Genomic DNA, 26,232 nt, shown 5'->3' with positions numbered 1-26,232 from the left:
ACCAATTTACTTCTTGGCTATTTCAATATCTACACACATTTTTCATTCTGACTTCCTCTACATCCATGCTTCTAAGTATTACCCTTCCCCACCCCAGCCAACCACTATGGTCATATCCTTGACTTTGTTATCATAGTTTATTACACAACACCTAAGTCTATATTTTAGACATTTTCTCCATTGTACCTACAACTTCTCATCATTCCAGTTCATCTACTCTGGCAATTCTCTTAAGTATCAATGAGACTCAAAGACACTAACCCTGCCGCTTTCTTACTATCCAATTCCTGGATAATTAATTTCCACGGTCACCACAACTATGTCCTTATGAATATTCTTAACTCCTTTCATCATATTTGCCTGGCAAAGATCCCAAACCCAGCAAACTCAAATCCATGTCTATATCCAACCATCTCTGAAAATGGTTTCTAAAAATATATATATGTCTTACTTTTAAATCATCTTCATACCACAGATTTTTATGGACACTAGTACCTCCAAGAGGTACTAAAAACATCTTTTAAGTATTATTTTCCCTACACATCAAAATCTCTTAACCTGTCCTAAACACCCTACCTCCTTTTATTAAGAAAACAAGCAATTATGCAGGAATTCAAGCAGGCATCTTCTCATCAAAGCAACAGACTAACCAACATCCATATCAACACCAGCTTTCTAAAGTAATTTTTTTCCTATTAAAAATAGGATAAAACTTGCGTTCTGGATTCCACCTTTCCCTTTCCTTTTCGTGTATCTTCTTCTTCCACTGTATCTCTTATTAAAATAAAAACAGGTCTTAAAAACAAAACATGTCCTAAAATCCCACTTTAAAACAAAAACATGTCCCATGACTCCATTTTAGTCCGCAATTTCTCCCCCTCATCACCAATCTCCTTAACAGTAAAGCTTATTGGAATGCGTGGGTGGCTCAGTGGTTAAGTCGGTTTTTGGCTCAGGGGCTGATCCCAGGGTCCTGGGATCAAGTTCCATCCCTGCAAGAAGCCTGCTTCTCCCTCTGACTATAGCTCTGCCTCTCTGTGTCTCTCATGAATAAATAAAATCTTAAAACAAAACTGAAACTAAAACAAAACAAAACCCCAGTAAAGCTTATTGAAAGAAGGATCTATGTGGCTGTTTCCACTGCCTTACCTTGTTTTCTCTCAGTCCCATTAATTATGCTCATGATTCCACCACTCCACAAAAACTGAAGGACAGGACATTCATGCTACCAAATGCCATTTCTTTGTTCTTCTCTCTTTGCAGTACTTGACAGGGTTGACCATACCCTTTTTTTTTTTTAATTTTATTTATTTATTCATTAGAATACAGAGAGAGAGAGAGAGAGAGAGAGAAAGAGAAAGAGAGGCAGAGGGAGAAGTAGGCTCCATGCAGGGAGCCCGATGTGGGACTCGATCCTGTATCTCTAGGATCACATCCTGGGCTGAAGGTGGCGCTAAACCGCTGAGCCACCAGGGCTGCCCTGACCATACCCTCTTTAGAACACTTTCTTTTGGCTTACACAACACTGCATTTTCTTTTTTCTTACTACCAGATTGAGGCTGATCCTCAAATATCCTCTGTTCCCACTAAATGCTGGGTGCCCCAGAGCAGCTCTGTCCTGGCCTCATACCTCTGATACCTATTCTTGCTCTAGGGACCTTATTTAATCCCACAGCTTAATGAAATTATTTATGTGCTCTAATTCCCCAAATGTAACTTTCAGCACCTCCTGAAACACCAGGCTTGTCTACGTGCCTAGGTGACATTCTTAAAGGCTTCTTTAGTAAGCTGTTTATAGTATGTTTAAAACAGAATTATTTCCTGCCCCACACTCTTCTTTTGAGTAAATGATCTCACCATTTATTTAGTTGCTCAAAGTAAAAAATATGAACTCCTTTCATTATTCTTTCTACCTCCCAAACATAACAGAATCCATCCATTTTTACCACACCATCTCTTATAATACAGATTCCTGGATAGATTCCCTGCCTTTACTCTTGTCACCCTAAAACCCACTCTCCACAGAGCAGCCAAAATAAAATCATTTTACTCCCCTACCTTTCACTAGCTTCCCATCACACTTAGACAAGTAAGTTTAGACCTAAACTTTAGACATTAGTTTAAAAAGTCTTAAATAAGCTAACCTCTGCTAATCTCTCTCCTCTCTCATCTTAACTGTATCATCCTCTCCTTGCCCTAATTATACTCCTGTGACACTGCATTTCATTCAGTTCCTCAAACACACTTGTCATACCACCTTAAAGTTTTCACATTCGATGTTTCCTCAGTTGGAATGCTCTTGCTCTCATTTTAGAATAGTTAGCTCCTCTGTTCAGTTTAAATATCTTCACCTCAACAAGGCATTCCTTTAACACGCAACACCAGCACAAATGCAAGTGCCTTGTCTGTCTTGTTTACCACTCTAGCTTCCACATCTACAACTGTGAATGGCTCCCTAATGGGTACTCAATGAACAATTTATCCCTACAGTAACTTTATCATTACTGCACAACAGCATTAAAAACATTATTTCTCAAGGACACTGACATAGCTGGTAAATTGTAGGTATTATTTCTTCAATTCAAAAGGATCTTACATGATATAAGGATCAACTGTGATAATCAATTATAGTTATACACATATGAAAAAGTAGTTTGTTGGATTAATGAAATATAAAAAATACTCTGATAAATTAAATTTATGTAACACCAACGAATGTGCTTTAATGCTTTTGCTTCAAAAATCAACATACTTTTGATAAGTATAAATTGGACAATTTATAATCAGATTTGCTAACTAAAATGCATTTGTACATACATCTCTTGGAAAACCTGTGAAAACAAAATACATAAAAACGTAAATCTCACCGGAGTTAATTTTGGCCTGTAGCCACTTTTTCATACATTCTTGGTGGACATACTGCAAACTTCCTGTGCACTTGCATGGCTCTATCAGTAAATTAGATGACGATGCAGCGGCCATCTGACAAATCCTACATAAGTCACCTTCTTCTTCTTCAGAATCCTCTAAAAGGAGGCTAGAAAAAAGGAAGGAACATTTCATAAACAGAGCCATAATAATTCATCCTTGTTGGTCATTTCCAACCATACCTAATCTCAAACAACGTCTTTATTTCTAGTCATGTTCTGAGTAAAAAAAAAACAAAACCTTTAAAAATAGCAACCACCATAAAAAAAACTAGTTCAATGAGAATGAAAATTACAATGTTTTACAGGTAAATTAAATAGGCTATATCCTATTATTTACTTTCAAATGCTTTAAGTAATTTTGTCTTTGATATCACACTTAAAGCTCCTTACCTTTCATGATCACTTTATAAACATCCCTAAGAGATTTTTATTTCTACAGTATCATAGACTACTTCAATTCCAACAGTATAAAGGAATATACTTTTTTTTTTTTTTTTTTGAATATACTTATATATGTAACACTTTTCTCCTCCACCTCCCAAAGAACTTTTAGGACAACATGAATAAATGAAGCAAATGACTTGTTTTTTTTTTTTTTTTTTCATTTATTACATATTATCAGAACTACATATATTAAAAACTGATAAAGCTTTTTGTATTAAATTACAGTAAAATGAATAGATTTTTAAATTCTCCATTTCCTCTACCCCCAATAATGTTATTCAACCATCCTGATTTTTACAGGGTAGGCTTTTAAAGTGTAAAGCAGTTTCCATTAACCTATGTCCTCTATATTTAATAGGCCAACATGTACTGCTTAATTTAAATGCAGAATGGTAGCTATGGTGTGGATATATAATTTTTTGTTAAAATCCCTATTACCTAGTACACTGCTGACATTAAAGAGATAGTAAATTAAAACAACTGAATCCTAAACTGTTACTGAAATACAACCTGGATCATACAGGTTCCTAATGAATTTAGCAAAAGATGTGTGGAAAGAGGATTAGATGCACAAGTGTGGAAAGAGGATTAGATGCACAACTATTAGGTGACTATCATGCTCTGGCTGAATTAGAGATACAACCTCAAGCACAAATATTTATGTTTTCCCTTTAGACTTAACCTTCTTTGGCTTATAGCTTCGTATTTTTTACTTGGGGGGCCTATTTTTTTTAGACTCATTAATTTACCTGTGGAGTGTCTTGAAATCCTCATGTATGAGCAAAATATATAATAAAGGAACACACACACAATCTCTATGACAAAATAACCAACAAATGCTGCTTTATAAGTGATCTGACCAGACAGGGTGGTACTGGCTTAATCGGTTTCTCTGTGGAAATTATTAAATGAATGCTTTGCTGCTGTTTATACCACTGCACTGAAATTAACCTAACTTTGAACTCAAGAAATATAATAGTTAATAAATTTCTCAGCAGACAGCTTGTAATCAGAGGGAGTTGCTATACCGACATTAAAGCTAATACTACCAGGGCAGTGAATCTCTCTACAAGGAAGGAAAAATAACAAAATTCAAGTACAGGAAGAGAATACTCCCATGGTACAATCTGTCCTACATAAAGAAATAAAGGGAATATAGTACCCTTATGTCTAACATCTCAGTCTTCCTTTATCCTCAGAGAGTTAGATCTGAATTATTTCTTCTTAAAAAAAACCCAAAAATCTAAAACAGTAACAACCATGCTTCCCAATAACTTCATTACTTTAGGCCTTTAAGAAATAGAAAAAAAAAAAAAACAAAAATGTAAAACATCCCACACTACAGCCTTTGCTTTACCTAGGTCTTTTCTTCCTACAAGTATATTTTACATGTACTATCTTAACCCATTTTATCAGGAATTTATTTTTCATAAAAAAAAAATTTTTTTGGTCATAAAAATTATTTTAATAGAAAAACTAAGTACATTAACAAAATAATCAAGTTGGGACTGAAATCTCTGATCTTTCATCTTTTCCAGATTTTTAAGCAACTTTCAACTCTACAAAGATTACATTTGCATAAAAAAAGATTCTAAGCGCTGAATTTGAGCTAGTATTTCTGTCAACTATTCACAACATATACTCAGTATATATCTGGACTTCAAAAACAAAACAATTTGTGTAAATGATTTTACTTCATTTTGAAGAGTCTGAGAAATACAAACAAATGGTAAATAAATCTTACTAAAGGCTAGGCAGATTATTTTGATAATCCATGGCCACTGAGGCCCCTTGCCCATTTAGTAATGGTCTACCAAGGGACAGGGCAAGATTTTTATCTTTTTGCTCATCTGTATCAAAAGCTGGTTAAAAATAATCTTTAGACTACTTGTTGATGCAATCTATACTCCCAGTGCCTACGTTCATTTTAATTCTCATCTACTTCCTCTGAGAAGCTAACATCTTAGTGGTATAAATTTTAAGGAAAAGAAATCTGAGATACCAGTGTTATGAAAAATCATTTTAGAAATAGATTTCTTTCTCTAATCTGCTCTTTGCTTTATGGACTCATGACAGGTGTTCAAATTTACCTCTCTTTTATTTTCTGCAGTCTTTCTGGATCTCTTGAAGGTGCACTTTTAGTTTTATCACTTTTTCCATCAGATGAACTCCACCCTGAAGGAATAATATCTACAGTAATCATGACATTGTCAGTCAGATTATTTCCAAGTGCTGGGGGGACTGCAAATCGAAATAAGGAACCAGGAAGGATTCCTGTTATTCCTGTATTTCTTCCACTGTGGGCTGAATCTGATGGGGAGCCACCTGTAGCAGCGTTACTTGATGATGCAGATGCTTGTGCTCTGTTGGCAGTAGCCCCAAGGGGATCACTCTGTGCTTCTAGGTGAACCACTTCATTTGATTCTCTTCTAAAAATATGATGAGATCTAGATGGTATATCAGAGGTAGGTATCCTTGAAGATTCATCTCGTCCCTCTCGTCTCCTTCTGGAGAACAAAGGTGTGCATCTATTTCTAAGTGAGGAAGATAACCACGGTCCTGTATTTCTACCTTCAGATTCTTGGTTAAAATTTTCTGAATCTGGCTCAGAGCTATGATTTTGGCTAAGAGATGACAAACCCCATCTTCGCCTAAGAAATCGAAATCCCTGAGAAGCTTCAGATGCTCTACTATCAGGAACATCGGAAGTTGATGCTGCATTGCTACGAGACTGTGAAGCGGTCAAGATTCTTGGAGACACGTAAGAATTTTCAGAACTCAGTGATCTTGTATTCAAGGAATCCTGGCTAGATCTTCGAGAAAAAAAGGTAGATGACATACTAGAAGCTATACGTGATAGCAATCTCCTAGTCGAACGTCTACTTTCATTGTCAGAAGATTCTTGAAATGATCTCTGAGATGAACCAACCCTATCTGAACTGCTTATGGTTGAGGTTTCATCTCTATTTGATATATAAGAAAATCCAGGCTGTGTACTGCTTTGTGGAGATTCCAATTCCCTTGGAGAAAAATTTGATCTTAGCGAATTTCTACTGTTGTCCCTAGAACATGGTATGGTATGATGTTCAGAAGGCATTTGGTGATTTGTGGATGATGTATTCAACTGTAAAGTGCTCACTGAGTTATCTTTTGGTCTTGCTCCCTGTGAATATGAAGAAGGAACTCTGTCTTGACCATCTATTTTTGAAAGAAAAGAAAGATTACCAACTACATGAAATAAAATGAGTATTATTAAATTTGTATTTAACTAATTACTGCAAAATGAATCATGGGATTCAAACCGAATACTGCTATACCATACACACACAGCAGCTTAATTATGGGAAAAAACATAAATGTATTTTTCTTTCTATACCTCTGATATAATCCAGTACTGTTACTAAGTCAACACTGCAAACTGAAAAGAAAGAAATGTGTCACAGCTTATGAGATAAAGACCTAGATCTACTAACTTGATGTAGGTGTAACAATCTAAATGTCAATCAGAAATTGATATAGTAAACTAATACCTAAATGGACAAGAATTTTAAATGGGCCAAATTATTCAAGACCCTCATGACAAATAAAGGCAAAATAATCCTAGGGAGACAGTGTTCTGGAGATTCTTCTTACTCTGCAATATGCATAAAAGATATTTCACACAAATATTATAATCCTTATAATTTTAGGGCAAACCTTGCTGACAGCTAAAACTTTCTCTAATCTTTTTTCTTTCAAATTAAGAGCAATGGTTGGTTCTCAGACATAACTCTTTTTTTTAACACTTTCTCGGAGCGATGAGTCAGAATAGGGACTTGGTATCTGCAATTTTGAAAAGTATACTACCAGTGGTTCAAATCTTAAAATAGGATGAGAAATATTGTAGCACTCCTTTATAAAGCACTCCTTTATAAAGAGTAAGACTGCTACTGCAGTAACACATGGAGCCTCATGAAGGGATAAACTGTTAGTGGCTAAGTCTATTTCTGTCCTATACTTGTAGACCTCTAAGCATAGATGCTACTGATACTATATACTGTAACTCCTCTACCTGATGCCAAGCACACAGATGATTTTATTGATTTTTAAGAGACTTGCCCCAATAAGCTTATTTAAAATAACCTAAACCTTTAAGAACAAATATATTTTCTTCTACATAAATCAAACTCTACTTTTGCCTGCTAAATCTGTCAACTTCAATAAGCACATTTTGTTTTTGTACCATTTTTGTTTTATGGTATTTAATCTTGAAGAAACCTCAAGCTTAGTGTACACTGACAGAAATGGTGTGGATCTTTATTGCAATTGAATGAAAATAAAGGCACACTTTAATTCTAAATTATGCCTTAAAATGTTGATTTCAAGCTCTAATTAGGTCAGAATTTAAGTAGTAACTACACCCTACATTTAACCCCTGAACAACATGAGTTTGATTTGTACAGGTCCACTTACACACGGACTTTTTTTTTCAGTAAACATAGTAGTATTATATATGTACTGTCTCTTCCTTATGATTTTCTTAACATTTTCTTTTCACCAGCTTATTCTAAGAATACATTACATAATACATGTCACCTACAAAATATGTGTTAGCTGTGTATGTTTCTGGTAATGCTTCCAGTTAGCAGTAGGATAGGAGCACTAAACTTATGGGGGATTCAAAAATTATACATAGATTTTCAAATACACTGGAAGAATGGGGAGACGGGTCAATTCCCTCACTCCTGCATTGTTCAAGGTCAACGGTATAAGGCAAATGATACTGGAGCATACAAAATTATTTAGTATACTTTAGGACATACACATTCCTTTTTTTTTTTTTTTTTGGACATACGCATTCTTAAAAGGAAAAGCACAAGCAAGAAAATTATAGGCAGGGAGAACCTGGATACTAATGTACATCTATTTTAAGCCTTTTATTTTTAAAAAATGTAACAAATAAAGTACTAAAATACATTCTAAGCTGTTTTGAAATCTTCCTAAGATGCACTTTGTATATTCGTTTGTGCTGTGATTTTAATGATATAAAGAGGAAAATGTAACATGATTAGGTACGTTGTATGTAACAATACAATTTATACATACATGATGAAGTTGTGAAATCACCACTTCGGTGACTATAATCCATAAGATTACTAATGGAAGAATCTGCTCTTCTCTCTAAATCTCTTCTCTCTCTCATTAAGTCAGTTCCAAATGATCCAAGTACCATTGATGAAGATCTAGGAACTTGATTATGCCTCCAAGAAGAATCTTAAAATAATTGAAGACATTTTAACTCAGAGAAAGCTTTCAAGGTTTCTGATGACAAATCAGTATAACATAAGGAGGTTATTGTGATTTATTATAGGAATCCTCAAGGTTACATCGTGGCAATCAGAAGCAAAATTCAGCAAAACATAAAATTACTAATGAAGTCACTTATTCACTAATGAATCACTTAAAAAATTTCCTACTCAAACACATTTTTCTTTAACACTAAAACCTACCACCCATCCGTGATGCCAATGTCTCACTTTTTAGAACATCTGACCATACAACGTAAGCATGGTAAAATAATTTACAGAACAAAAATGCAAAGCTTGCAAAAAATACAGAATTTCTTGAAAAATCAATGAAAGTGACGGTGGAAAGAACAGCCAAAATCAAAATCAAGCCATCCAAAATGGAAGATGTTTTACTAGACACTGAAGATATTTTATTAGAAATATTATCATTGACATCACACTTGGTTTACTCTTACTCTAAGAATTAATGTATTGTTGTAATCATAATCTAAATTTTAAATGAAATCATATTTGACAAAATAAATCTCAAAACTTTTCCCCCCTAACTATTTACCTTGAAATTTTGGTTCTTCCTTTCCTAGTCCCAATAGCCTTATTGATTCCTCCTCATTAAGGGAAATGGCCCAGGGTATTTAATGCTATGCCTTCACAGAGTAGAAGAGACAAAAAATATCTGTGCACAATGGTGTTTCTCTACAATGTTAAGGACAAGTCTGCTCTTACCCATCACACTACTCTTAATATTCTTCAGATGGGCAGTGTCTTTCCCAAGGCGGTCCTGCCTATCAAAATAGAAAGGAATCGCTTACACTAATTCAATTGATAATACATAAGCATTTCAAGAATTTTATCTTCCAAATGTGTTATCACAAATTCTGTCTCATCTTAAAACTACTTCAGGAATTCCCTAGTGTTTCATTTGAAGAGGAGTGAGGGTGTAAGTTGAGGAGAGAGCCTCCAGCCCTCTCAAGGAAAAGAAACATCTTTTCAATTTGTGCAACAAATTTATGTCTGTGAGTACAAAATACCATGTATGGAGCTTTATGGATAAGTCATCTAAATCCCAGAATGGTTAAGTGACTTGTCCAAATGCCATACAGCTAGATGGCTAGAATACTTTCAGATTCCTTATAAAGAACTCCTACTAGAATACCAACTATTTTTGTTTAAAGAATTTGTTTCTGAAAAATAAGTATATACCACACATTTACAAAAGATATGCTTAGGTTAGGAAATATAAATATGTGTCCGTAAATTTGGCTTTCCTAGTATAACAATTAAAAAACTGACTTCCTGTATTAATCAGCAAAATACATGTCAGTCACTTTTAGTGTACGTATCAGCAATTCTAATTATTCAAAATATTCTAGTCCTGTTTGTGTTAAGATATTTCTATCAAATTTAGAACAAACTCCAAAACAAAGAGTTAATTTCAGTGCAAACAATAATTTCAGTTGTAGCAGTAACTTAAGGTAGGATTTTGTAAACTCCACTACATTTCTGACCCACTATCTCATATATGTTCTACTTGCTTAATACAACTATGTCTTGGGGGAAAAAGGCTTTAGTTCAAAATGCATATATAGTAACTCTTACACAAACTTAAGTCTTACCTGGTACTGCATTTAAACCATGTCCAATATTTCTCCCGACTGAGGTAGATGTACAATTTGTACAGGAAAGTTTAGGTCTTTTTGAATCATGATCCCGTTGTTGGTTTTGTGATCTTGAGCGTGCTCCCTGAGTTATCTCAGATTCACTATACCATGTAGATTGAAATGGTGATGCAGATGCTGATGCTGATGTGGACTGTAAGTTTCAAAAAAGGGTTTTGATGGAACAACGAAACACTTGCTTTCAGTCTATTAAGTTTAATACCCAATTTTATTCATTCCTCATAAGTACAAATTTTTCTGCCACATAGTTTTTTCAGTCTTTGTTCCTTTCTACCCATGTTCACTTTACTTTATATTGTATTTTGCTGGGTAATCAATTTGATTTAGATTAAATCTTCTATGTAACTATATATAAAAAAACATGGTTAGGAAAAACTGAAGAGCAAAACAACAACAAAAAATCTTATTAACATTTTGTTTCCTTGATTCAATTACTTCAAACTCCTGAGAAATCAGTTTCTTGTTCTAAAGATGGACAGAAGATCAAGAAAAGAATCAATATATAAACTTATGAAAACTACTCTAAAAACAAGACTTTTCAAATAAAAGACTTATCCTGCATCTAATGCCTATTCTAGGAAATATAATCTTACAACACTATAAATGGTATTTTTTTTTCAAGAAAATCTTATTATCTGAAATATTTTCAAGAGCGAAACAAGAACAGATAATATTAAACATAGTACTTATTAAAACTCTTAGCTCTGGGCAGCCTGGGTGGCTCAGCGGTTTAGCGCCACCTTCAGCCCAGGGTGATTCTGGAGATCTGGGATCGAGTCCCACATCAGGCTCCGTGCATGGAGTCTGCTTCTCCCTCTACCTGTGTCTCTACCTCTCTCTCTCTCTCTCTCATGAAAAAATAAAATTAGGGATCCCTGGGTGGCGCAGCAGTTTGGCGCCTGCCTTTGGCCCAGGGCGCGATCCTGGAGACCCGGGATCGAATCCCCTATCAGGCTCCCGGTGCATGGAGCCTGCTTCTCCCTCTGCCTGTGTCTCTGCCTCTCTCTCTCTCTGTGACCATCATAAGTAAATAAAAAAAAAAAAAAAAAAAAAAAAAATTTAGAAAAAATTAAATTAAAAAAAAAAAAAAACCTCTTAGCTCAAGGTTTTCTTTTAACACAATCCATAACATAAAAATCACTCAGAATGTACAAACTATTTTACTTCCCCCTAACTCTTTAATTGGTTATTCAACATAAAGCAGAAAAAGGAAAAGGATTAGTTCGTCCCCTTAAAAATGCAGGTTTAAATAAGAACATAATATTTCAATTATAACTGTTCAAAGTGTCCTCTTCCTTTATGCCTCAATTATAAAAAGCATACTGCACACATTCAGGCAACTGTATTAGTTCATGGTTAGCTCTACAGAATAAACCTTGCACACATGGAAAAGCAGAGGAGCAAAGCTAAATAAGGAGTCGGCCAGATCAGGATTTCATTCATCCCTTGCACAGGGCTGTTTTGCTAACTGAATGTGGCTTCAGCTTAGTACAAACTTGGTCTCACAAGCCTTCTCCACAAATCAATGAGTTGGAATAGCATAAGAGATGAAATTCATCAGATATTTCAAAACCATCTTATACACTGTTATTAGGATATTAGGGACCATATGCTATAGGCCAGTAATTCTAAGACCTTTAAATTTCAGAGACCAAAATTTAAAAAAAATTTTTTTTAAGATTTTGTTTTATTTATTCATGAGAGACATAGAGAGGCAGAGACACAGGCAGAGAGAGAAGCAGGCTCCAGGTGCCCCCAAAATAATTTTTTTTTAAAGATTTATTCACAAGAGATACAGAGAGACAGAGACATAGGCAGAGAAAGAAGCAGGCTCCCCAAAAGGAGTCTGGTGTAGGACTTGATTCCAGGGCCCCAGGATCATGACCTGAGCCAAAGGCAGACGTTCAACCACTGAGCCACCCAGGTGCCCCAAAAATAAATTTATTTTTTTTAAAGATTTTATTTATTCATAAGAGACACACACAGAGAGGCAAAGACATAAGCAGATGAAGAAGCAGGCTCCTCACAGGGAGCCTGATGTGGGACTTGACCTCAGGACCCTGGGGATCACGACCTGAGCTGAAGAAGGCTGATGCTTAACCGCTGAGCCACCAAGGCGTCCCAATAAAAATGTTCTAATTCAAAATTTAGAAAGAACTGCCACTTTTGACAAGCAAGGAAATCTAAATTAACAAGTACCATCTATTCCCATCCTCAGTTTTGAAAAAGGGCATTTTTTTGCTCCCAAAACATGATGGATTTAAGAGAATAAAACAGAAGACTTTTAAAGTGAATAAACTTTATTTGTAAAATCTCTTATTTTTGCTTTGCATAGACCTGACAAATTGTTATTGAATAGCACTTCTGCAAATATGACTTTGAGAGCTACTGAAATAGGAAATACTATCAGATCAACTACCTCTTAGATCCTTAAAGCACCGTGGAAAATAAAAAAAAGGAATCAAAAAGTAGGAAAATCAACTATGAAGTCACTGAAATAACACAAAATAAATCTTTGTAACAAGGGAACAGTAATTGTAAGATAAAAACTCATCAAATTCAGAGACACTGAGAAATGAACAAAAAAGTCTAAAATTAATCTAATTTTCAGGCACTGAATATTGGTGGGAAAAGACACATTCATTGTTCAGGAAACGATGTTCATGACTCACAATGCTAAAATGCAGGCCATGCAGCCTGTATGTCATCCCAGAGACAAAAAAATGGAAAGGAAAAATAAAGGTTCTGACCAGTATTTCTGCTGGCTTAAGTTCAAAATCAAAACCTTTTTTTTGGCTCCTACCAATTTTGTCCAATGTTCAAATACCGTTGGTCTGCATCATTTATATTCTACCATTCTAAATTAACAACCTAAGGAATTCTTTTTTTTTTTTTTTTAAAGGAAGAGAGATTGCATTCCTACCTCACTCCCCAACCTCCAGGGAAGAGAAAGGGAGGGGACAAAGGATTAAATAGCCAATGGCCAATGATTAGTCAAGTCAATCTATGTAATGAAACCCTCCATTAAAAACCTAAAAGAGAAGCGCCTGAGTGGTTCAGTCAGTTGAGCATCTGACTCTTAGTTTCAGCTCAGATCATGATCTCATGGGTCAAATAATAAAAAATTGTTATTATCTACTACCAGGGTTATAAATGGTCTTCCCTTATGACTGAGAACTTAAAGATCTCTCTCACCACAAATACATAGCATGGCATTATTAACTATAATCACCATACTGTCCATTACATCCTAAGGAATATTTTGTAACTGAAGTTTATACCTTTTGACAACCTTCACCCATTTTGCCCAACCCTACCCCCCAGAATCTGGCAAACACCAATTTGTTCTTTGTATCTATAAATTTCTACCTTTATTTTTTTGGGGGGGGCGGGGGGGGGGGAGCTTGCGCCTGCGCATGAGCAGGCAGAGGGGGAGAGAGAGAATCTCAAGCAGGTTCCATACTCAATGCAGAGTCCAACATGAGGGTCAATCTCAGGACCCTGAGTCATGACCTGAGCCAAAATCAAGAGTTGGATGGATGCTTAACCAACTGAGCCAGAGAGGCGTCCCCAGTTTTCTTTAGATTCCACATATAAGTGAGATCACTAAGGATTTGGGTTTTTTAAGATTTAAAAAAAAAAAAAAAGTATTTGGAAGAGAGCAAAAGCAGGGGGAACAGCAGAGGGAGCTGCAGAGGGAGAGGGGGAAGCAGGCTCTCCACTGAGCAGGGAGCCTGCCGTGGTGCTGGATCCCAGGATCATAACCTCAAGCAGATGCCTGAATGAGCCACCAGGTGCCGCAGGGATGTCTTTTTGCCTGACATGCTGTCACAATTGGTAGGTATCTTTCCCTTTTATGGCTAGATTATGTTCCATTGTATATACACATAACATTTTCTTTACCCATTCATCTATCAATGGACAAGTAAGTGGTTTCCATGTCTTGCTTGTTGTAAATAATGTTGCAATGAACATGCAGTTGTAGATATCTTTTTGAATTAGCATCTTTCCTTCTCAGACAGATATATGAAGTGGAAATGCTAGATCATATGGTGGGTATATTTTTAATCTTTTGAGGCATCCTCATAGTTTGTCATGGTGACTGACCGCACCAATTATATTTCCACCAACAGCACACAGGGTTCTCTCTTCTCCATACCCTAGACAACACTTGCTATTTCTTTCTTTTGACAGCAATTCTAACAGGTGTGAGGTTCTAACAGGTGTGAGGTCTTCCCTGATTAGTGACACTGAACACCTCTTGATATACCTATTAGCCGTTAATGTCTTCTCTGGAAAAATGTCCATTTAGATCCTCTGCCCATTTTATAAAGATATATATTACTTTTTAAAGATTTACTTATTTATGGGGGAGAGGAGGAGGGGAAAAACTCTCCAGCAGCCTCCCTGCTAAGCTTAGAACCCAACATAATGGCTTGACCTCATGACCTTGAGATCATGACCAGAGAGGAAAATCAAGAGTCAGATGTTTAAGCCACCCAGGTACCACCTTCCTGCACATTAAAAAAAAAAAAAATTTTTGTTTTTGCTACATAGTTGTATGAATATTTATTTGAGATTAACCCTTATCAGGTATATGATTTGCACATACTTTCTCCTTTTTTTTTTTTTCCACATACTTTCTCCTATTTTGCAGGGTGCCTTATCATTTGTTTTGACAATTTCCTTTGCTATGCAGAAGCTTTTTAGTTTTGATGCAGTCCACTTGTTTACTATTGTTTTGACTGCCTTTGCTTTTGATGTGAAATCCAAAAAATTATTATGAAGACCCCTGTCAAGGATCTTACCATCTATATTTTCTTCTAGGAGTTTTACGGTTTTAAGTCTATATGTTAAAATCTTTAATCCTTTGAGTTGATTTTGTGTATTGTGTAAGACAGTGGCCCAGTTTCATTCTTTTACAAAATGGCTTTCCAGTTTTCCCAAGACGATTTACTGAAGAGTGACTCTCTGTTCCACACTGTACATTCTTGCCTCTACTGTGGTCAACTGACCACATATGTGTAGGTTATTTCTGGGCTCTTTTACTGTGCTCCACTGATCTGTGTATCTGCTTTTGTGCTAATATCATACTGTTTTGATAATATAGTTTGAAATCAGGGAGCATGATGCCTCCATCTTTGTTTTTCTTTCTCAAGATTGCTTTATCCATTGGGATCTTTTGAGATTCCAAATTTTAGGACTGTTTTGTTATATGTCTGTGAAAAATGCCATTGGAATATTGGTAGAAAATGCACCAAATCTGTAGAATATTTTGGGTAGAATGAACATTTTTTTTTTTTAATTTTTATTTATTTATGATAGTCACAGAGAGAGAGAGAGAGAGGCAGAGACACAGGCAGAGGGAGAAGCAGGCTCCATGCACCGGGAGCCTGACGTGGGATTCGATCCCAGGTCTCCAGGATCGCGCCCTGGGCCAAAGGCAGGCGCTAAACCACTGCGCCACCCAGGGATCCCTAGAATGAACATTTTAACGACATTAATTCTTCCAAAGGCACAGAACAGCTTTCCATTTACCTGTGTCGTCAACTTTTTCCATTATCAAAGTCTCATATTTTTAAGTATACAACATTCACCTCCTTGGTTAATTAATATCCCATGAGTATTTTTTGGTGCAGTTGCAAATAGGATTGTTTTCTTAATTTCTAGTAATTACAGAAATGCAATTGATTTTTGTATATTGAATTTATATAGTACAGCTCTTCAGAATTTATTCAGTTCTAACAATTATCTGGTGGAATCTTTAGGGCTTTTATGAATATTATCATGTTATCTGGAAAAGAGAGGCGGTTTTTACATTTTCTCTTCTCATTTGAAAGCCTTTTCTTTTTCTTACCTAACTACACTGGCTAGAGCTAGCAATGCTATGCTGAATAAAAGTGGTTAAGAATAGGCATCCTTGACTTTTGTTTAGTTTGATCTTAGAGGAATAGCTTTCAGTTTTTCACCACTGAGTATGATGTTCACTAAAGGCTTGTCCTGTACTGTCTTTACTATGTTGAGGTATGTTCCCTCTATACTTTTGCTGAGTTTTTACCATAAATAGATGTTGAATTTTGTCAAATGCTTTTTCTCCGTCTGTTGAGATGATCATGATTTTTATCCTTCATTGCTGAACCATCCTTGTATTCATCATGGTATATAATCCTATTATTGAAGTTGGTTTGCTAATATTTTGTTGAGGATTTTACATATTTGGGACTTGTACATATGTCATCAGGGAAACTGTCCTATAAATTTCTTTTCTTGTAGTGTCCACATCTGGTTTTGTTATCAGAGTAATGGTGGCCCCATAAAATGAATTGGGAGTGTTACCTCCTTTTGTTTTTTTTGAAAGTTTGAGAAGTTAGAATTTTTACAAGTGAAACGATCTGATCCTGGACTTTTGTTTGTTGGGAGATTTTGATTACTGATTCATTTAATCTTCTTACTCATTTCTGGCCTGCTCAGACTTTCTATTTCTTCATGATTCAGGCTTACTGGGTTGTGTGTTACCAGGAATTTACCTATTTCTATACGTTGTCCAGTTTTAGGAGCATAATTGGTCATTGTAGTTCCTTATGTTCCTTCCTATTTTTTATGGTATCATTTATTTCACTTCTGATTTTGAATCCTCCTCTTCTCTTGGTGAACCCAGCTAAAGGTTAGTCTACTTTGTTTAGCTTTTGAAAAAACATCAGGTCTTAGTTTCACTTATCTTTTGTATTGTCTTTTTAGTCTCTACTTATATACTGATCTTTTTAATTTCCATACTTCCACTAACTTTGGGCTTACCTGATTCTTCTTTACTCCATTCCTAACACTGCACTGGAAGTCTAAGTAATGCAATAAGGCAAGAAAAGGAAATAAAATTTTCAGATTGGGCGTAAGACATAAAACTATATTTGCAGAGGACACCTTCTATGTGGAAAATCTCACAGGACCAACAAAATAGTCCCTCGTAGGGTTACAGTAAGGTTGCAGAACACAAGGTTAATATTAAAAAAGTCGGGGCAGTCCGGGTGGCTCAGCGGTTTAGTGCCGCCTTCAGTCCAGGGCCTGATCCTGGAGACCTGGGATCGAGTCCCACATCAGGCTCCTTATATGGAGCCTGCTTCTCCCTCTGCCTCTCATGAATAAATAATATTTTAAAAAAATATTTAAAAAGTCAAATGCTTTCCCATACACTAGTAACAAAATAGTGAAATTTAAAATGAATCGTTTGCAAGTCAGTGATAAAGCAACAAAGAGCCCAATTTAAAGATAAGCAAAAGATCTGAATAGACATTTCTTCATAATTAAAAAAGTAGCTGATTAGCACATGAAAAGATGTTCAACATCATGAGTCATCAAGGAAATCTAAATCAAAGCTGCAATGAGACATTTCACACCCATGATAGGATGGCTAGAATCAAAATGTATGAGACGTGTAGGCAAGGATGTGGCAAGATCAGAACACCTGTAATTGCTGGTAGGAATATGAACTGGTCCAGCTGGTTTGGAAAACAGTCTGGCAGCTCCTCAAAAAACTGAACACAGAGTTATAGCAAATGACTGAAAAATCTTATGCTTAGGTATAAACCCAAGGAAACTGAAAACATAAGTTTGCATAAAAACTGCACGAGTATTTATAGCACCATTATTCATAAAAGCCAAAAGATAGAAACACAAATGTCTTATCAGCAGATGAATGGATAAACAAAAAGATATATCCACAGAACAGACTATTATTCAGGTATAAAAGGTATACCCAATTCAATGGAATATTGTTCATCTATAAAAAGGAATGAGGTACTGATATATGCTATTAACACAGATGAACCATGAAAGCATACGAAGTGAAAAAAAGCTAATACAAAAGACCACAGTGTATGATTCTACTCACGTCAATGAAAAGTCCAACACAGAAAAACAAAGAGACAGAAAGTAGACTACTGGTTGCTTGGTGTTGAAATGGAGGCGCAGTACAGTGATAGCTTAAGAATCTGGGGATTTTTCTTGAGATGATAAAAAGGTTCTAAAATTCACTGCAGCAATGATTTGCGCAACTCTGTGAATATACTAAAAATAAACACCAAACGGTATGTTTTATTTTATTTTTTTAAAGAGTTTTTTTATTTGACAGAGAGTACATGCGTGTTGGCACACAGAAGTAGAGTAGCAGGGAGAGGGAGAAGCAGGATCCCCATTGAGCAGAGAGCCTAAAGTGGGGCTCAAACTCAAGACCTCAGGATCATGACCTGAGCCAAAGGCATGTTTAACCAACTGAGCCACCCAGGTGCCCAACTGTATACTTTAAATGGGTGAGTCATATGGTTATGTGACTGATATCTCAATAAAGCTATTCTTAAAGAACCTTAACAATGACTGCAAATACAACCAATACTATCTACTGGACAATGCTTAATCATTTGGAAATCCTTTAATACACAGTAATAGAAACAAGTCCAGAATGTAATATTCTTCTTTGGCTCATTCCATGGATCAATGCCATGACTATGAGGACTGCTAATTCCTGCCTCGAAAATTTTCCAGACCAAAATTATCTTAGCCATAAGCAACAACACGGAACTCTGACCTCTTCTAAATATTCGTGTGCTACAGCATCCACCACCACATTAATCTGAAGTCTTATTTTCTAGTTTCTACTAGGAATATACTAATAATAGGAATACTACACTGAAGACCATGTCCAGTAGATCATTCACTATCCCCTTTCAGACCCAAATGGCAAGCAATGCTTTCTTTGAGGAATTGATTTCTTTTCCTTATGAACAAAACACCTTACAGAGCTGATTCGATTTCCCTGTGACATTCCTGATGCCCAAAACAAGAGTCTATGTTTAGCTCTAAAACAATGCATGGGGGCAGCCCCGGTGGCGCAGCGGTTTGGTGCCGCCTGCAGCCTGGGGTGTGATCCTGGAGACCCGGGATCGAGCCCTGCATCAGGCTTCCTGCGTGGGGCCTGCTTCTCCCTCTGCCTGTGTCTCTGCCTCTCTCTCTCTCTCTCTGAATGAATAAATCTTTAAAAAAAATAAAATAAAATAAAAAAAATAAAAGAATGCATGGCTTATAAACGCCTATCAGTGTTACAACTTTGACCTACTCTCAATATTTTAACTTTATTTGTCCTGATTCCATTTTGTTTATTTATTTTTCTGATTCCATTTAAAAACTATTCTCATTTTCTTGTCTACTTGTATTTATTTGTATGCATGCATGTTATTTAGTTCCTTGGCAGCTAACTTTGTATTATTAGACAAACATGTATTGAAGTTCATTGGTTCTGGGACGCCTGGGTGGCTCAGTGGTTGAGCACCTGATGCCTTTGCCTCAGGTTGTGGTCCTGGGGTTGAGTCCTTCAACAGTCTCCCCGCAGGGAGAGCCTGCTTCTCCCTCTGCCTAGGTCTCTGTCCCTGTCTCCGTCTCTCTCATGAATAAATCTTAAAAAAAAAAAAATGACCACTGGTTCTTTTAATTCTTGAGATAACATAGTATGCAAATGGTAACTTACATAAATAAATGAAACTTACATAAATACATATTTACAGAATGCTCTCAAATTTTCACTTGTAACAACATGAATTAAAGGAATTAAATTTTCTTTTAAAAATATTTAAAATTCTACTTACTGTTAACAAAGAGATAAGATGATCATGGTACATTTGAACCATTCAAATTGCAACAAAAACTTCAAGATGAAGCAACAGAAATATCAGCAAGGTTAATAATAGAGGCATCCCAGTTTACAAATGGCTGAGAACCAAAAGATCCTCAGAAAATCAATTGTTTGGAACTTAGAATCTATATTTTCCCAAAGAAACAATGCTATCCCTAAGTCTTGGATTCTTAGACCTTAGGTACACTATATATTCATCATGTGACTAGGGGAAACTACTTCCAGATTTCAGATCCTTATCTATGACACAAGTATTACCTATTTAAAATTAAAAGCAAAAAATGTTCTATAAAATGTTAAGCACTATATAAATATAAGGTATTTCCCTATTATTTAATCCTTAACTTAACTGAAATTGATTTATCACAAGCCTAGTCTTGACCCTTCTTTCTCAAGCTTTAGCTTTACTAAGTGAGATAAGGGGAGTGTTATGTTGCAAACAATTGTGAGAAAACATCAGCAATGTTAAAAAAAGGATTCCCTTTGATATTTAAAGGTCTTATTCATTAAATATATATTTGGTGAGTAGTAGTAATATTATAGAGAAAGACAATTATCATATGGTTTCACACATATGTGGAATATAAGAAATAGTGAAAGGGACCATAAGGGAAGGGGGTGAACCGAGTGGGGAAAAATTAGAGAGGAAGACAAACCATGAGAGTCTCCTAACTCTGGGAAACCATGGGTTGGCTGCAGATGGGGATGTAGGTGGGGGGACAGGGTGACGAGCATTAAGGAGGACACTCGATGAGATTAACACTGGGTGCTATATGTTGGCAAATTGAGTTTGAATAAAATTTGAAAATATTATATAAAATACATGTTATTTAAATATCCTGATGACATACACTATATCTTAAAGGACATAATCTACTTAAACCAATATAAAGCCAGGAAATAATGGTAACAATAGCAATTACAATCCTCATCATTATAAATGGAAACATTTGAACTCCAAGTCCCAGGCACAGTCATTTTAAGTGCTTTAGTGTGTTATTTGTTTCAATTAATTTTAATAATAACCACGTTGAGAAGTTACTATTACCACCACTTTACAGAAGAAACACAGATATAAAATAATTTGTGCAAGAACACAGAAGTTTCAGTTTCTAAACCAAAACTAAAGAGCAGGGTAGTAGTAGTTAAGATTGGAAATATTCCTATAATCCATTAAAAAAAATAAGATGCTATTTAAAGAAACTGAAAACATTAAGAAAAACTCCAACCCTGATTTATCTTAAGAATCAATAAAAGACACAAATCGCTTTTTTATGCTTGCATTTGTTTAACTTCTACAATGAAAACAGACTTTCAGAGTAATCTATGACATTAATAAAATGATGGAATGAATATAGTCTTGAAAATACTTATATTTTCAAGTGAATGTCAGTAAATTTTGTATATATATAGCTAAGACTTTTAGGACCTAATATAATTAACTATAACAATGATAATAAAAACAAATGTAGCAGCTAACATGTATATAGTGTTTATCATGTTGCAGGCACTATTCTCATTCAGTGTAATAATTCATCTAACTTGACTGACTGATATGGAAAATAAGAAAGAAAAGTGTAAAGTAACACGCCCAGGTGCATACAGCTAGCAAGTAGTGGAAGAGGACTCCAATCTAGAAGTACAGTCTGGTTTCAGAGTCTGTTCCTCACTAGTAAGCTATACAAAAAAATTAGAAAAAGAACTGTAGACAAATTTTTTATGAATACAGAAAAAAAATCTGTGCTCTTAATAAGTCATACTCATTTAACTTAGAACTTCTCTACAGAATGCAAATATGTGATTCTGTACCTCAAGCAAGTGTTCTTTTTGTCTAGCAACAGAGTAAAAAAAATACATAATCAATATTTAAAATGAGATTCAGTAAGTAGTTCATAGAAAGTGAGGAAATATGCAATATATGCATTTTAGAGAATATTTTTAGTTTAGTCTTCCTCTGAATATTTTATAAAACGATTATGGTGTAGAAATAGTTTAAAATGAGATTCTGTCATATATCACATGATATATAAATTTATAAATACTTAAATGGAAATTTTCACTAAAGGATTCTCTTTGATTCAAGTTACTTGAACATCAGACTTTTGCACACCACATATGATTTCATTAGCTGTTCATATTATATATATATATTCATATTATTCATACAATAAACTGAAATTTGAAAGATTAGCAATATGAATTGCATTAAACCTAGAAATCATGCCTTCTGAGATTTATAATATTTTATACTACAATCATATTTAAAACACTAAGAAGCCATTTCAAAACAAGTGCTGTCAATCCAAAGGAAAATTAACTACATAAGAGTAGCTTATGTAGATTATGAATCTGCAAACTCATTAACCATGAGTAAAGCCCCAAAATTCATCTAAAACATTCTTAGTAATATATCTTCACAAAAGACAGTTTGTCAATTTTATAATCACCCACCAGTAAAAGCAAAATATTTAGAAGCCACACTAAAGAAAAACACTTAACAATCATTATTCCGCCGCTGCTTTGTGTACATGCAGAGAAGTCAGATGAATACATATAATGTTCAAGAAAGGGTACAGTTTTTGATCCTCTGACCAAGTCATCCACATTGAGTCAAATTTATACTTAAACTAATACTTATATGTTTTTAAAATAAGTTTCCAGGTCTTTGAAGTACAGTATATAATGATTTTTCTTGTTTTTTTTTTTTTTTTTGCAGTATATAATGATTTTATATCAGACCACAATGCTGCCTTCATAATTTTGAAGTCCACAAAGACAGAAAATACTGAATTTTTGTTTCTTGGTGTGAAGAGTCATTTTCCTGCAGATATACTCATGTGTTTTATTAAAGGAAGCCTCAGATCCAGCTGAGGGTCTTATTAACTACAGTTACTACTTTCCTAAAATCTAAAAATCAAGTGGCCCCAGGGATTTTCAAAAAGACTGTGTACATATATTCCAAATTAAGATGTTACCTGATATTCAGAATCCAGTCTAAATGAAGAATCTCTTGAGTGATAGGTATCATTTAAACTATTTCCTCTGCTTCCAGACATCATTCTAGCACTTACAGAGCTAGAAGGTTGAACAGAAATTCTTCTTGGAATCCTTGAAGGTTTAGACTCCATTCTTGAGATTTCCTGTGAAATGCAAATTTTGATTAATTGCCTTTGGGAAAACACACAAACCTTCCATTCTTAAGAATCCTCCTTAATCATTAGTTCAAATCAAGAATTAACCATGCAAATTAACTATATCAGGCATGGTGAATTATGAGACTATCAACAGCCCTCTAAGTTTAAAGGCCATCAAAGGCTTCCCACTGCCCATAAAATGAAGCAAACTCGTAAAAGTGGGATGATGAACTGAAGTTGTTTCCAAAGCCTGGGCTCTTTTCCTCCATGAATTTTGTCTCTCTATGGAATCCAACACTAATCTGTTTTTGTCTGCTATTCTTAGTTATTAAATACTCATTATCATGAACATTAACTATACTATACTATTTGCACACCCTCCCATCACAATATGTTTTCACGGGCCTTTTGTATGTACCTAGAAACTCCGTTTGTTCCCCCTTCAATTACTAGTAATGGTAGGGAACTAACCATTTTTCTTTGTGTGTTTCTGCTCTGTACAAACTTTTAAGACACGCTATCTTATGCTATAATTTGTTTTCCTATCTCCCTTTCTCCAAAGCGAGAATAATTTTTCATTACTAAACATTCTTCAACCTACACCAAGAGTCACAATAGTTTTATGTATTATGTAATCTTTTAAGTATACAGGTATCTCCCACTTTTCAAGAGTCCAGAAAAGACCTACATTAGTACCTGCTTTCACCAACAAAAAGAAATCCAAAGAGAACTTTTGCTTTTATAAAAAGGTGGTGAAAAGTGAAAAAACAGAATTCAGCATTTGTTTCATAGCAAGCCATCATACCAGGCAGTATGTACCCTGAGTAGCAAGTGACAACACCAATCTCCTTCCCCAGGACTACATTCATCATCTCAGCATCAAGCTGCCCAAACTCTAAACTGTGTCTATGAGTTTCTGTACTTTATCTCGATGTATATTGTGCATCCCTTAGCAGGATGTGGCATACAGTATCATAAAACTCTGAGAGAGGTTATTTTTTGCGTCTGGGAATGCTCCGAAGTTTTCCCATACAAACTAATGGTAATTGCTTCTTCACTAATTTCAGCTTACAAAGTTTCACAGAAGTGCTCTACTTTTGGACAGAGGTGGACATCCCTGTGTATATGAATGGAATCATACAACATATTCTCTTTTATGTCTAGTTTTATTTGCTCAATATTGTATTTGTGAGATTCATTTGTATTGTAGCATGTTGCTGTAGTAAGTTCACTCTAATTGGTTAAATGGAATTTCATTGTATCAATACGTGTAATTTATTTGCCCATTTTACTGTGGATGGATGTTGAACTGTTTCCAATTTTTTTTTTTAAAGATTTTATTTATTTATTCATTCACGAGACACACACACAGAGAGAGAGAGAGAGAGAGAGAGAGAGGAGGCACGGACACAGGCAGAGGGAGAAGCAGGCTCCATTTCATGCAGGGAGCCTGACGTGGGACTCGATCCCAGGTCTCCAGGACCACACCCTGGGCTGAAGGCGGCACTAAACAGCTGAGCCACCTGGGCTGCCCGAACTGTTTCCAATTTTAGGCTATTACAAATAATGCTGCTATAAAGACATTACTTTTATGTATCAAAAAACTTAAATCACAATAATCTCTTCAACTTCTCCCTACCTACTTTAAAGGTCAAAAGTTCCCTTCTTGTTCTGGTAGTGGACTGGCATTAAAGCAACTACAAACAGATGGACTTCACTTATTTGATATTCCAGTTGGGTAAGGTACACTTGCTTTGTTAAAACGTTCAAATTTAGGGGCACTTGGGTGGCTCTGTTAGACATCCAACTCTTGATTTCTGGTCAGGTCATGATCTCAGGATTGTGAGATGGTGCCCTGCCTTAGGCTCTGGGTTGGTCAAGGAATCCCCCTCTCTGTCTCTACCACCCCCCACATTCCACCCTTGTCCTTAAATGGGGGGGGGGGGGATAAAAAAATTCAAATGTTAACATTTAAGGTAAAAATACCTAATCTATTTTTGGCGCATAACCTTATTAACTTGCCAACTTGGATAAATCACAACTTTCTACCTTAAAAGTTACTACAAAAGAAATTTCTTTTGTTCATAATATTTACTTTAAATACATGGTATCAGGCAATAACAGTTAAGAGAATGAAGATAGGAAAAAACACCAACACATATGGTCTACATTGCAAGACTTACATAATAAACGTGAAAAAGATGTAACAGATGCATTATCAATTAAAATTCTTCCATTAAAAATATCCAACTTATGACAAACTAAAGTAAGTTATACTGAGATATGATTAAATCAAAGAAAGTTGATCAAAAGGTCAATTTTGAACTTCCAGTTAAAACATGACAGATGAGGCACCTGGGTGGCTCAGTGGTTGAGCACCTGCCTTTGGCTCAGGTCTTGATCAGGCTCCCCATAGGAAGCCTGCTTCTCCCTCTGCCTAGGTCTCTGCCTCTATCTCTCATGAATAAATAATAAAATTTTTAAAAAACTGACAGATTATCCTTAAAGCATCTATTTTGCCCCTCTTGCCAAAACCCTGATAATAAGACAGCAGTAAATGAATCTAAAGGGGGCCAAAGGAGGCAAGAGATTTCAATGTATATTTGGAAAATCCAAAGGAGGAGGAAAGGCACAATAATTAAGCAAAGAAAATAAAACCACACCCTAGGCCCTTAGGAAGAGGTCGAAACTAGAAGCAAAGCATTTGGCCTTAGGACACTAAAAAGAACCAAGACCTGAAGATAGAGGATACCTTAAAAAGAAAAGATGCATAGGGTTAAAAATGAGCAGTAAAAGGCCAAATTCTTCCCCTAGCTTCATTCTCCCAAAAGGAAGGTATTTATAGGATTTCATAGGTAAACCATACCACTCAAGTATACAATCATCTCTGCAGGGGTTAAGTGTAAAAAATAAAACAATATCTATAGGCTCACTGTTGAGACCTGAGATCTATTTCCTAGTCCTATTTCTACAATGTTGCCTTAAAATTAAGGGATTTTATTCTTGGATCACCAAATAAAACACCAGAAGATTTCTGGACATTTGGACTGCTCCCTATTACCAAGCTAGTTTGCCACATGA

The 26,232-nt window shown here is 35.5% G+C and overlaps 1 protein-coding gene across 11 annotated transcripts in view; it reads right to left on the bottom strand.

Moving 5' to 3' along the window:
* Positions 1-26,232, bottom strand: part of MARCHF7 (membrane associated ring-CH-type finger 7) — a 51,741-nt gene that overhangs the window by 10,882 nt on the left and 14,627 nt on the right. For 6 of the 11 annotated variants that reach the window (XR_005384584.1, XR_005384583.1, XM_038584620.1 and 3 more), the window contains exons 2-6: positions 22,993-23,157; positions 10,276-10,471; positions 8,460-8,627; positions 5,465-6,572; positions 2,868-3,037 (exon numbers count right to left, since the gene is read on the bottom strand). Coding sequence is in view for 9 of the 11 variants with exons in the window: in XM_038584620.1 (XP_038440548.1) it covers positions 2,868-3,037; positions 5,465-6,572; positions 8,460-8,627; positions 10,276-10,471; positions 22,993-23,145 (1,795 nt within the window). In the remaining 2 variants the exon portion in view is untranslated. Of the gene's footprint in view, positions 1-2,867; positions 3,038-5,464; positions 6,573-8,459; positions 8,628-9,215; positions 9,360-9,385; positions 9,445-10,275; positions 10,472-19,970; positions 20,111-22,992; positions 23,158-26,232 lie in introns of those variants that run through there. The other 5 variants (XM_038584624.1, XM_038584623.1, XM_038584622.1 and 2 more) reach the window with 4 other exon arrangements.

Source organism: Canis lupus, chromosome 36 (assembly GCF_011100685.1).
Source record: "Canis lupus familiaris isolate Mischka breed German Shepherd chromosome 36, alternate assembly UU_Cfam_GSD_1.0, whole genome shotgun sequence".
NCBI classification, from domain to species: domain Eukaryota; kingdom Metazoa; phylum Chordata; class Mammalia; order Carnivora; family Canidae; genus Canis; species Canis lupus.
Note: the sequence above shows the minus strand (reverse complement) of the source record. Positions and strands in the feature narration are given on the sequence as shown.